At 35.9% G+C, this 13,046-nt stretch overlaps 1 protein-coding gene across 2 annotated transcripts in view; it reads right to left on the bottom strand.

Moving 5' to 3' along the window:
- Nucleotides 1-13,046, bottom strand: part of CDH18 (cadherin 18) — a gene marked incomplete at its 5' end in the record, with an annotated part of 181,999 nt that overhangs the window by 14,607 nt on the left and 154,346 nt on the right. For both annotated transcript variants that reach the window (XM_082499635.1, XM_082499636.1), the window contains 2 exons: nt 550-667; nt 7,089-7,210. In XM_082499635.1, the coding sequence (XP_082355761.1) occupies nt 550-667; nt 7,089-7,210 (240 nt within the window). The remainder of the gene's footprint in view (nt 1-549; nt 668-7,088; nt 7,211-13,046) is intronic.

The following is a 13,046-nucleotide window of genomic DNA, read 5'->3' as shown; positions in this document are numbered from 1 at the left end:
GTCCTTTTCCTTCTGGGCGTACCTGCTATGAATTTCTGATTGTACTTTTTAGACACACTTTATTAGGAGAGACATGAAGCGATAGACTATCATCCAGGAAGCTCTGAAGTACCTGCTCTTGGTATCCTAGCTGTAAAAGTAAGCATGAATTCAACTTTTTATGCTCCTTAAATTCTTATTTTCTCCTTTAAGCAAAAACTGGCAATAACTTTGACAGTATCCACTCCGTGCTATTCACCTAGAAATAGACCAAGTTGCCAACATATTTTTCATTAATCCACTTTTTAAAAACAGTCCTGAATGTATGAAGTATAAATGCTAACATAAAATGGAATATAAAAATAAAATGGAATATAAAAATAAAATGCAATATCTGATTATTCATAGTTTGCAATATGTTTTATACACCATGTCCTTGATATCAGCCAGTTTAGTGATGACGGATTACAGTTTTCCCGTCTGTCAAGAAATATATGGAAATTGTTCTGTTCAATGAGACATCCCAGACAAAGCAGAGACCCATTTCTTTGAGATTTGTGTTTGATTTACCTTCATTGTCCCTTAGAGTAAAGTTGGGATTCAAAGAAAGCCCTTCATCAAGGGAAAAATGGAATCTTGCCCCATTTGCAGAGTTATCTTTGTCAGTTGCAGTGATAGTCTGAATTACCTGAAATAAAAATTAAAAGTGAATATGTTGAAATTTGAACTTGACCCAAATAGTACCTGACCTCAGCAGGATGCTCAAATGTAGCTTATTTTAATTTTCTACTTGACTGCTGCTAAATTCAACTGATGAAATGACTGGGCCATTAGCTTGATTTCTCTAGCATGAAATATTTTAGGAACCGTACTTCAGAGCTAGGTAAAAGCATCTAAAGCATCTATATTTTCTGATATTCTGATATGGTCAGGACATGGTACAGGGATTTTCACCATCTTCATTGCATCCTGGTGACTTTCCGAATTACAGATTCACCTAAATATCTGTTTTTATGGATCCAAAATTCAGGCTGAACCAGGATGGTCTACGCAGAGCATCATCTACTTGCCCTCCCAATAATTTTGATGCACTTCAATACTGGGTAGAAAAAATAATTGTTTAACCAAAATGGGAGGTATATAATACCAGCTCTCTGTTTAAAATTCCTATCAAGAATCAGTTTAAATTGCTGGAGAACAGAACAGGAAGAACAGCAGCCACTCCTGATTTTAGTTTGGTTTGCCCAAAAGGAACAGAATTAGATGTAGCAACCGTGTATGGGAGAGGTATATTTGATAGGTAGGACCTTTGCCTTCGAAAGCTCTGGTGGTTTTTACAATTTACTTTCAACTAAAACTGAGCTAAGCTTTTGGAATGTGTGACCAAGCAATATTTCTACCTCTGCTTTCATTTTCATGCTGGTCCTGGAAGATCAAGTGCTAAAGTAGAATTTAATAAAAGTTGTTCTTGTGATATAGGCAGTGAAGCCCACACAGACTGCTGCACAGAGCTGATAGACATCCTGAGGGAAACGTAAAAGGGGGAGGGAAAAAGCTCTTTTCATAAGAATTTTTCTGTTCACTGTTCAGTTGTAGTCTGTCTGGCCTGAACCTAAAGCATAAACAGTGTGGGCTCAAGTGATTGGGTCAGTTTTACAACTAAAAGACAGCACACAATTCTCTACCTCCATTCACATAAGAAAAGAAGAACGAATATATTTTAAAGCCAATAGAGTACAATGCTTCCTCCATTGACTATGTACAATATAGTATATTATATTGTCTATACACACCTGAGAATTAACAATATTGATAACAATTGATGAGACTATTTTAAAAGTTTATCGCAATACTTCTTTGCTGAACTGTAGCAGAATAAGTCAAATCTGAAACATCTATAATCATGCGGTTTACCAAAGTCATGGCAACATTGGTGAAAATGTTTCACAAAAGCTAATTGTTCTCTACTGAATTTTGCAAAGGTGGCATATCTATTACTGAAACAACTGCCACGTAAAAACCAGAAATATAACATTATCTTAGATATACTTAGTTAATAATGTTGAAAAGCTATAAGGCAAAGCAAGACCAAAAAAAAGATGATGGAAGAATATTTTCAAGAAAATCAGTTTCTGTTATTACTCAAATACTAAAAATGCTGTTAAATACCATACATAGCTGTAAAAAAATTCAGATAAGACCTTAAAAAAAGATATGAATTTGTTAAGTATTGTTTATAAATCCTCAGTGGTGTTTACCGGTGAAATATAAGTAATTTTGCCATGCACCTTCAGCTTTTATTTGACAGCCTAGTAGATAAACTTTCATCCTGTTGCCCTCTCTTACATAAAACATTCAGTGACATTTTACAGAATCTTGCTTCAAGAACATGCCATTTTGCAACAAAAATACTTTTGATCAAGACCTCAGTGCCACAAGACTAGTATAAAATGTATTTGGTTTTAAGACTAATTTTGAAACTCAACAAAATATGCTGTCTGTATTCCCCGATTTCACACATGGAAATTCAAGTATGCCCTGAATTCAAAATGTATGTAAAAAGTATAGCACTGGAAGGCATAGAAATCATGCTTTTCTAAGTGGAAAAGAGTCATTGTATGTGTAATAGGACAGGTAAAAATATTTTTGACAGAACTGTTTTTAAAGGGTCTTGCTTTCTAAGGAAAAGTTTTCTAAGACATTCATTCAGAGGTGAGGAACAAAAGCATGTGTCCTCTTGACACCCAAATGTACTGTTAACCCTTTTCTAATTAACAGGCCAACTAATTAGCAGACATTAACACACACCTTACAAAGGCGATTAAAATAAAAATGTAGACACAGGACTTCAGATGCTGTAAAGCTCATTTGACACCACTGAAGTGATGAAACTGAAGGGTTATATAATTTTTTTAATGGAAGTGTTGGCAAAAAAAAGAAAGAATTTCAAGAACAGAGAACTAATTGAAGAGGAGAGAAAGCAGGTACTTTTCAGAACTAAATCAATAAACAAGTAAATATACACACGACAAACAGCAGAGGCTATAAGTATCCTTTCCAGCTAACATTGATGTCCTCCGACTATTAGAAGTAACAGCATCCAGGGTGAGGTGGCTCATGATGGCAGCACAATAGTTATATACCCTCATTCTGAAAAAGTTCTCTGTGTGTGTGTGTTTGTGCTTGCGCGTGTACACACACCTGTGTGATGGACAGTGTCAGGGAAATGACATTTCACTACTATCACAACTTTTTCTGTTATTCCTGTGAAAAGCACCCAGAAAAATTTTTACTTTTGGAGAGCTACAGCGAACACGATTAGCAGATCTAGCCAGGTATTTTAACAGGTTCATACTTTGCCAGGACAAACACTGAACTTTGAAACATTCAGAAAACTGTCAATGCTTCACTCCTTCACTTTCCAGAACAAAACATTTAAACATTTTTTTTTTTACATCAGTATTTGTTCCCATTATCTTAAAAAATAATAAAACAAGTTGGATTGGAAGCAAAGGCAAATGTCATTTGTAAGTTCACTTTGTGGAAGATTGCAGAATTTCACTTTCCTACATAAGCTAAATTTAACAATCATTCACAAAATCAGTATATTTCGAGAAGTGAGAGTTCTCGAAGTCTGGATACCATCTAAGATCAAATCACAGCTGCTTTGTCTACTTTAATATATAGTATCTCCCAGGCTTCACCTGGAAGCTGTTGGGGATACTTAGTTTTTCTCAACAATGCAAATGCTAAGGGAGCAGAGGTGTCACTTCAGTGTGGAAATGATCATCTTCTCACAAGCATTTTCTGTTTGAGATAGCTTAGGTGGGTCCATTTAAGCACTTAAATCCTTAAGTTTTATTGGCTTTTTTTTTTTTTTTAAGTAAATAAATTGAGCTCTGGAGGGAAAAAAGAAGCAGGAGACAGTGGCCGTGCAATCAAATGATAGTGATATCGCTACATAGAAGCCTCTTCTGAAAATAAAGCAAGCACAAAATGTCTTCCAATGACAAACTATTGGTTAGATTATCCTGCACATAATAAATTCGAAATAGATGTGTACAGGACAGTGCAGGGCTGGAGCTCAACCTCAAAGCACTAGTCAAGCAGAAGTGCCTGGCAGCACCTGACAGAACTTGTTCTTTAGTGATAAATCTTGTGAATCATTCTCACAAGGTGACGGATAACTCAGAGTAAATACTGCCTTTTCAGTAATTCAAAACCATCCAGCCAGGCATGTTTTTTTAGCATATGGAACACCTGTCTTGTTCTGTACACCTTGTTTATTTGTCCCTCTTTAATATTTGTTGAACGCTGTCATTTTCTTTCTTACACTAGACAGCAAGAGCCTTGTACTACTGTGTTTTGTTTTGGGTTTGGGTTTTTTTTTGTACAGTGCAATGGTATCACAATCTTTTCTGGAGCCTTGTCGTGCAATGCAAATAAAAATTAGCGCATGTCATGTACATAATGGAGTCCTGTTAGCTTAAGAATACAACAGCATGCTGATCCAGCCTTTCATATTAAACTAGTGCTCGTAGAGACCTTCATGGTAGCGTTAATCTCGGGTGTTAAACTGCAACGCTACAGAGGTCAGGAGCCATTGATGCTTGAAACAGTAGCTCAGAAAGAAATACAGAGCTGACCTAAATCAGGAGCAAATGGTGTTACAGTAAAACTTACTTAGTCCTTTAAACTTCTCTCACATAAATTTCCGTTTGCAAAGCTGCTATTGGAGAGTTAAAACTTTGCTAATAAGAGACATTAGCTACTCAACCCCAACAACGGTCCCGGCAAACAGAGCATTTCTGACGTAGCTTCACTGCATGCTTTAGCTTATTATTAATTATTACATTTTTTTAACAATTATTGTTAAATTATATAATTGAGCAAATATCAGAATATGTTGAAAACAATTGTAATTAATGCTTAAGAGATTTTATCTTTTTTAAAAACAGTCTTTTACAAGGTCTAATTCTTCTGTATTTGGCTTTTTGAGGTTTTCAGAATATTATTTTTACTTTAATAAGCAAGTTAATAAGAGATATTCAGTTGATGATAGACAGACCTACTTAGATTTTCAAAGACTTTGAGTGAGATGTCTCAATAAGAGCAGTGAAGAAAACTGTGCAGTCAGGAGATAAGAGGGGAGGTCCTTGCACAAATAATTGCTCAAAAAGAAACAGGATCTCTTCTCCCGCTTCTCAGGGTCTCTTGTCTATTCCCCAAGGAAAGGAAGTCACAGAGATCTCCTGTTTCACAAAGGTTTATGCTGGGCCACTTGTTGGTCAGTGTAGTAATAAATGTCTTGTAAAGAATATGAATAATCAGCCCACCAAATCTATTTATGATTACTGAGTTGCTCAAGGAAGAAAAGAGGAAGGGCTGACACTAAAGACCTTCCAATACTCAGTAGCCAGGCAATACAAAGACAGGTGAAATTCATTATACAGAGACATAAAGTCTTAACTTTGAACAAATTATGATGATTTCTGAGCTGACCGTTACTTCTGGTGTTTTGGTGTTATTTTGGTGTTTTGGCAGGGATTTTTTTTGCATTCAGTGCTTACTAGAGGTTAAAAAGCAAAGCCACTGTTAGAAATAGCTAAGAGAGCGGAGATCATCGCATACTATGAAGCATAAACTATGATAAGAATTATAAACCACTGCATACCTGCATCTTGAATCTTGATTCTCCATCTCAAGGTGAATGGAGGGGAATTGGAGAAAGTTTTGGGGAGGACAAGATGAATGATCAAAAGCCTAGAAGGGCTTTATCATGGCCTGTCCAAGTTAAGTAGGACTCTTCGGTCTGGACAAGAGACAGCTGAGGGGCAATGTGCTAGAGATTTATGAATGGCACAGAGATAATAAATAGGGATCAACTACTCTCTCTCTCTCTCTCTGTCTCTACTCCCCCAGCACAAGAACTGGTAAATATTGACAGCATGGTAAGATTAAAAAAAAAAAAAAAAAAGAAAAAAGAAAGGTGGTAGTAGGTCTTCCTGAAACATGCTATTAAACTGTAAAATTCCTTGCTCCATGAGATAGCAGATATCAAAAGTTTCTGTTTGCTGTAGGAAAAACTAGACAGATCCACATGAGATGGTTATTAGAGGATTATTAAAATCACAGAAACCACACTTGGATCAGGAAATGATCTGCAAATGATCTGAGACCAGGGAAGTACTAAGGGTAAGTATCATATTCACTTGCCATGTTCTTGTACTGCTTTTTATGTGTCAGCTTTTGGCCTCTGTTACAGTCAAGATAACTTTGGTCAGCTTATAGTCTGATGAAGTACAGCATTTTTATAGTCTCAATGTTAAAAATAGAAATGCACCACTATGCATTTATGTAGACTGCTTTTAAAGATTTCAGGAGAAAACTGTTATTACGAGTAATATATTCCTCAAGAAAGACAGGAGCTCACAATTGCAGCTTATAAGTTGTGCAATAATGCAAAACCAGCATCAAGTGCTGTGTAAAAGCTCAATCTATGCAAAAAAAGCAAAGGCACTTGGTAAAACTGTCAAACCATGGACTGCAGTGAAGCGTGTCAATCACAGGAGCAATGGCTGGAATGGGATTCTACTATTCAGTCTCAGTTCTGATGCTTCCAGTGCTCATAGTTGTGAAAAACCCATTCAACATCTTTTCTGTAATGACCCTGCACAGGCAAGGGCAATCAACATGCAAATGGTGAGGGCGGCAGCCATGTTAACCAGCCATTTCACTGAGCTGTATTTGAAACCTTGCTACCATGTGGCTCTTAGGTGAGAGATGTTAAATCTGCATCATCCTTTTTGTTCAGGATAGTCACTTGTCAAATTCCATCACTTATCTGACAAGGTTAAAGTTTTGCCTGTCTTTACTGAAAACAGTTCGGGTATTTTTTTGCAGCAACAAGAAAGATATATTGAACAAATTACCAAATATTTTCCCTTTGGGCTAATACAGTTAAAAAGTTGAATCAAATTGGAAATATGAAAATGAAATCAGAAAGAATTATGACATGTGTTCCTTGAATCAAACTTCTTACATACGTGGTATTAACAAATAAAGTAATTCTTGCTTCTCGCTGGGAGAAAGATAACTGTGAGAATTACCTGACCAGGCTTTGCATTCTCACAGACGATGACATCATAATCTCTGGCAAGCTCTGGGGGGTTGTCATTGACATCCAGGATTCTAACACCAACTGGAACGTGGCTCACTAGCCCAGGATTGTCTGCAAAATACACAAGGGCATATTAAGCCTTTTGAAATACTCAATATTCCATGACATCTTCAATTTCAACATGGTTCCTTAACACAATAACTGGATGAGAACTACATAGAATGGCAGAAATTTAGGTAGTAAGATACTAAAAGATGTTGTTTGCTGTACTTCATTAACTGTTTTGAAAAATAATTTAAAAAACATAGGGGGAAGTATTGAATGAGTTTTAAGTCACTGTTGTATCTTATCAACCAAAAGCAAGTTACTCTGAAACTGAACTGGGAAAAAGCTGTTGGAGTTATCACATACTTTCACACCGTATGCTAAGAAATGATCAATTGCTTTGTAATGAATGTGAAAGTGTCATTACAGTACTGTATGCAATCTAATACGAAAAATATTAAAACCTTTTTGTTTTTCTCAGTCCCTTAAAGAGTTTAGGAAACAAAATACCAAAGTATTAAGAAAATACAAATGCATAGACACGTATAAACCTTTCCCAAGCTTGAGTTCAGGTTCCTCACAAGTTATTATGCTATTACACAAAGTAGTTAATGAGTCTTGCTTTAGCAGTGACATACCAGTAAGAAAACTGTGTTTAAGTAACGGTCTCTTAGGCTATGATCTGTACTTGCGTGAGAGCTCACCCTCAAAAAGAGTTCATCCTCAGAAAGCATAAAAAATAGAATGTTTTCAATGAGACTATGCTTTCCATGATAAAATGAGAAAACACCCTATTTTTATAATCCATAATTCCCTTGTTCTTACTACTAAGTACTAAGAAAGTTTTATTTTGTTGAAAGAATTGTGTATTAAAACTTTTTAGAATTAGCTAGTCTGTATAAATATCAATTGGTTAGATGACAAACTTCATTGTACTTTCACCAATTAAATTAAACTGTCAGCAGAAGACAGTAAAGTCAATCTTTCAAGTGCAACAAGATGGAAGAATGGCGTCTTACAGACTGACATTTTTAAAGTGCATGTCCCTGTGTGTGCCATGAGACGAAAAAAAAAGAGAAACATTAGTAGTCTAAACCTCATTCATCTTGGTTGTTTTGATCTTAATTAATCCACATCATGTTTCTGTCAAAAAGGGTCATTTGTGAAATGCCTCAGATTTGTCACACTTTTAATGGCCTCTGCTCAGAATTCTGAAAAACATTGATTAGACACATATTTGTATTCAAAGCTACTAGTAATGTAGCCTCTCAATGAAAGAATATTTGAGAGTGTTGAAGTTTCTTTTGACATAGTGAGAGATTGATCCTTCTTTCTTTTCATTTAGGATACAAGTCAAAGAGCCTGGGGTTTAGAAGTTCTCTTCAGATTTTTCACATTCTCTTTTAAACTAATATGTTTATGTTCACCTGACGATTTTAATTCACTTTTCGAACTTTGTCTATTATCCCCATAAAATGGGAATAGAAAGGAGATAAAAAAATTCCACGGAAAAGGAAGACTTAACTTAGATAATATAGGAACCTCTATTCCCAATTAACATTAGCATTAGAAGTTATAAGAACACATTTATAGACTTGCAAATTCCATTTTCTTGCTGGAATTTTCCTTGACTTTTGGTATTTTCAGTTTTACCCCAAAACTATGTATATTGTCATAACAGGTGAACTAAGGGACTGAAGTAGGCTGTCTCAATTGTGTTCATAAAAGACTGAGGCTTTCCATTGCTATCTAGAAAACACTTTTAGTGGAAAACTTTGAGGAATGTTAAAATGCTAGGAATATATGAAGTGAAGGTGAGGAAGAATGACACTTGGCTGTTCACTAAGCAGTTGGGAGAAGGGAACCGTTCATCTGCCTTTACTCTTATTATTGAAGGAAGCAATCTTCTCTCCAGGAGACCCTTTGAAGTATGAGTATTAATGCAAAAAGATGTTTGGTCCTTCCCTAAAGGCAAGTAGGTTGGTCATGAGACTGTGCAGAACAGCACAAGCAGTAGAGACTGAATATTTGTAATTGTTCACTGAAATATAGCTTACAAACTCATTTAGGTAACTTCCTCTGTCAATGTCATCAGACAATCCAGTTACAAAACCCCTGTAATTACAATTACAGAACATGATATCTAGCAATAGATGATCTAGATATGAACTGCAATTCAAAGGAGCTTTGTTCTTCAGGCTTTGCTCAGGAGGCTCTCGGACACAGTTTGTGAAGTATGTGAACTAGAAAGTGGTGTAAATTAAAGGAAGAACACAAAGCAGACAAAGAGAGAGCACAGAAAGGCATAGAAAGGAGATGGAAGATAGAGATCATAGTAAAGGGTTAAGGATGAATAAATCCATTTGGGAGTGGATTCATAAAATATAATGAAGGAACTGAAGACTTGAGTACTAGAGAAATCCTGAAGAAGCTTTGGCCAAAAGGCAAAAAAGTGGATATCACATAATCACAGGATCACTTAAAAATATGAGTTGAAAGAGACTTCTGGAGGTCACTGGTCCAGTCCCTAGCTCAAAGCAGGGCCATCTTCAAAGATATAAGGGGGCATAATACATCTAAAGTGGAAGGGAGAAAAAAGCAGGAAGAACACAGGGTAGTGGGCACCAGAGATAGAGAACTGTTCTGTAGTTCTGGCATGTTTGGGATAGTCACTGGGGAAGGAAAATAAGACTTTTTAGTCCAGTGCGTGGCAAAAAATTGTAAATACTTTTGTTTCAGTACAGTGTATCAGACCTCTTTGCCCCATCTCAAATTTGTCCTTTTGTATGCTTGTCACTACTACCCAGTGTGGTCTCACTCTAGTCTGTTAAATTTGCATTATTTTCACAGAGTTTTCATGGAGATTCAGAGAGCTTACCTTTATTTGTTCTGCAGCTACTTTGCAGTACAAAGAATTCATAAATAGCTTACCCATTCAAAAGAGTTCTTAATGCATAAGGTATTATTAGTATCTTTCTGGAAGCAGTTACCTCATGGGATCGTTGACATTTGTGGGCAAATTTCCATACTGACAGCCTACTCACTACAAATTGCTAATAGGGAAAGTATTAACACAACTTACCGAAACAGTCTTGAAGTTTGTCAGATTGTGTTTACTACATAGATGTGCATGCGAGATGATAGCACAGTTTATAATGAGGAAAGAGAATGAGAATGAATTAAAAGGGACCTTACAACCTTTTCTTTTAGGTTTGGTTTTGTTTTTTTTTATTATAAAATAAACACAAACTCAAATCTGTTTTAGGTGTACAACTTACCTGCAGTCTCCAAATCATTCTAATAACTGGTCCTTTTAGTAGTACATTTTTGTTAATTACACAAATTTCATGCAGCAGTTTGGCAGATTTCCAGTTTTAAGATAATCAGTGCTGACATATATTTCAGGCCTGCACATTATAAAACAGCCAGATCCATTCTGTGTCCTGTTAGCATTATGCCTCAAGAGTAGATTTTTCAAAGTGGATGCTCATTGTTTTAAGGGATAACTGAAGCAGAAACATTGCTCCGATTCACCTACTTTAGGGACTTGCTTTCTTATGACTGAGACTTTTCCCAGAATAACCAGTTCTTCTGCCAGAATGCTAAATATCTGTAAAGTGAATCAATCTCATTCAGTATCAGCCCCTCCACCAGCAACTCCTCTGCGAACTGACAGCAGTCCCTATCAACAGCCAGTCTGGAGTCTTGAATCTTTTTTTCCATTCATTTCTGTGGGCAAACTTTAAAATCCCTATTTAAGAAGAAAGCTTCTTTTTAACACATATACTGCTGTCTGAAACTTCCTTTTCATATTAACAAAATTCCCATGGGCTTTATGAAAATAGATGCTACCTGAATGACATTCAGAATAACAGTCCTGACATCAACAGTCTTTTGTGGTTTTGTTTGTTTGTTTGTTAATTATTTTTTTTTTTAAGTTAGAGCAGTATAGTCAAACTGTTATTATTATGAAAGCTGAGTGAATAATTTAACCCAGAGATGGCCTGAACTGCTTTAAAGGGTGAAGGATTTTACAAAAAAAAAGAATTATTTTACATGTTTTCATGATCTAGAACAAAAATCTTCACCTAGTTTAGGATTAGAATTAATGTCTATGCTTTTGCATCATCAATATTAAATACTGATCTTAATCAGTGAAATAACAACTTTCTTTTCTCATTTTGACACCTTTTCAAGACCTTACGAGGCAAGCTAATACTTACGAAGTTAAACTAACTATCCATTACGGTACATTTTTTAAAAGAAGTAGAAAGTACTCATCACACTTCTCTAATACTTAGTTTTGACACATTAGAAGACTAAACAGATCTAGGAAGGATAAAATATACTACAGAAACAGAACTAAAATGATGAAAGAATGTATAGTATGTAAATGAGAGTGGTAATATTCAGAAAATAGTGGGTTCAATTCAGGATGGTGTATATGTGATAAACTAAATTTTCTGGCAAGGAGAAAATTCTGCAGAATCTAGTAATAAGTGTAATGGCCTATTCTGCTTTTTTAAGGTAGTGGGTACTTTTAAATATCGTTACGCAAAGTTGGCTAGAAAATGTGGGTTTTTTTCTTATAGCAAAATTTGACTTTTCACTGACGAACATAAACCTGAAGGCACTGATCACTTCTCTTGGATCATGCTAGTAGTGGTAGCAGTAGTAGCAAAAGGAGCAAGAGCAGTAATAATAGCACTGCAGCAGACAAAACATTTAGCTCTCTAAAGCTGGCCACACCCTTTGCCTTAATGCAAGCAAAATTCTGCAGCCCATAGACAATGCTGGTGCTCACCCCCTGAGTAGATCAAGGCACCACAAAATATACTGGTTCTGTGGCCAGAAATGTCCGTTTTGAGATTCTGGTACTGATTCACAACTCCCTGAACAGGGAAATGTTATGTGATCCCAAAAACTGTCTATTCTTTGGGAGCCCACCTTGGTAGCCTGGAATAGCCATACCCTACACCATCTTCAGATGACAAGGTAGGAATATCTTCATCATACCTTTCCCCAAAGAAACAGAGGAGAAAATCCATCATGTCTAGGAGCCAATGACTAAACCAAGATAAACAGGGATATAAGCATCGAACTTGAATTGGAAGCATTACTTCTCGAGTAGGATGAAGAACTAGCTGCCTTTCGACAACTGGGTTTTTTTAATAGTTTTGTGTAGGCTTTCCATATCGCATTGACAAATACATTTAAAAGAATGGCAGATTCTGCTACAAATCAGTTTATTGTGATTTTATGGTTGATTAGTAGGCAACTGGCGAAGGTTGAAAATAAACTGTGTATCACTGGAAAGTTTGGACAGAGTACCAGTATCGTGACTAGCTCTCACCATTAAAAAGATCTCATGTATCCAGTTTGTCACTAATCCATAAGCAAAACAGTCTTAAAACTCAGACCTTGTAGTTTTTAAAATCTACTTTAATCTGGTCCACATTTAGGGAAATACTTTTGTGGTAGATTCTGTTTCTTGGAAAAACAAAGTAATTGTTACCAATAGCAAAACTCTTTCTGAAACTGAGCTAGCAGGCAGAATGCAAGCGAGGTCAAAGATGAAGAATGAACGTGATTTTTTTCCTTGGTGGGGGCAGGACTTAAGGTAACACTTTTATTTCTGGTTCTGTAATGTATCTATAGAGATAATCACAAATGTAGCAAAAAAATACATAAGACAAAATCTACCTCTACAGATGTTTAAAAAATTAGTGAATTTTATTATTTAAGTGTACTCTGTTTTGTTAAAAAAAAAAAAAAAAAATTGAAGAAAAAATCATCCTGCTGTCCACCAGATACAGAGGGTTAGGAGATTATAACACTGTAACAGCACTTTGTTCTGATTTAGATTACTTTCTTTGAGATCTTGAAAGGGGTTCTTTTTTCT

The sequence above is a fragment of the Vanellus vanellus genome (genome assembly GCF_965231255.1).
Source record: "Vanellus vanellus genome assembly, chromosome: 2".
In the NCBI taxonomy this organism is placed as follows: domain Eukaryota; kingdom Metazoa; phylum Chordata; class Aves; order Charadriiformes; family Charadriidae; genus Vanellus; species Vanellus vanellus.
The sequence above is the reverse complement of the archived record's forward strand: the minus strand, read 5'-3'. Positions and strand labels throughout refer to the sequence as shown.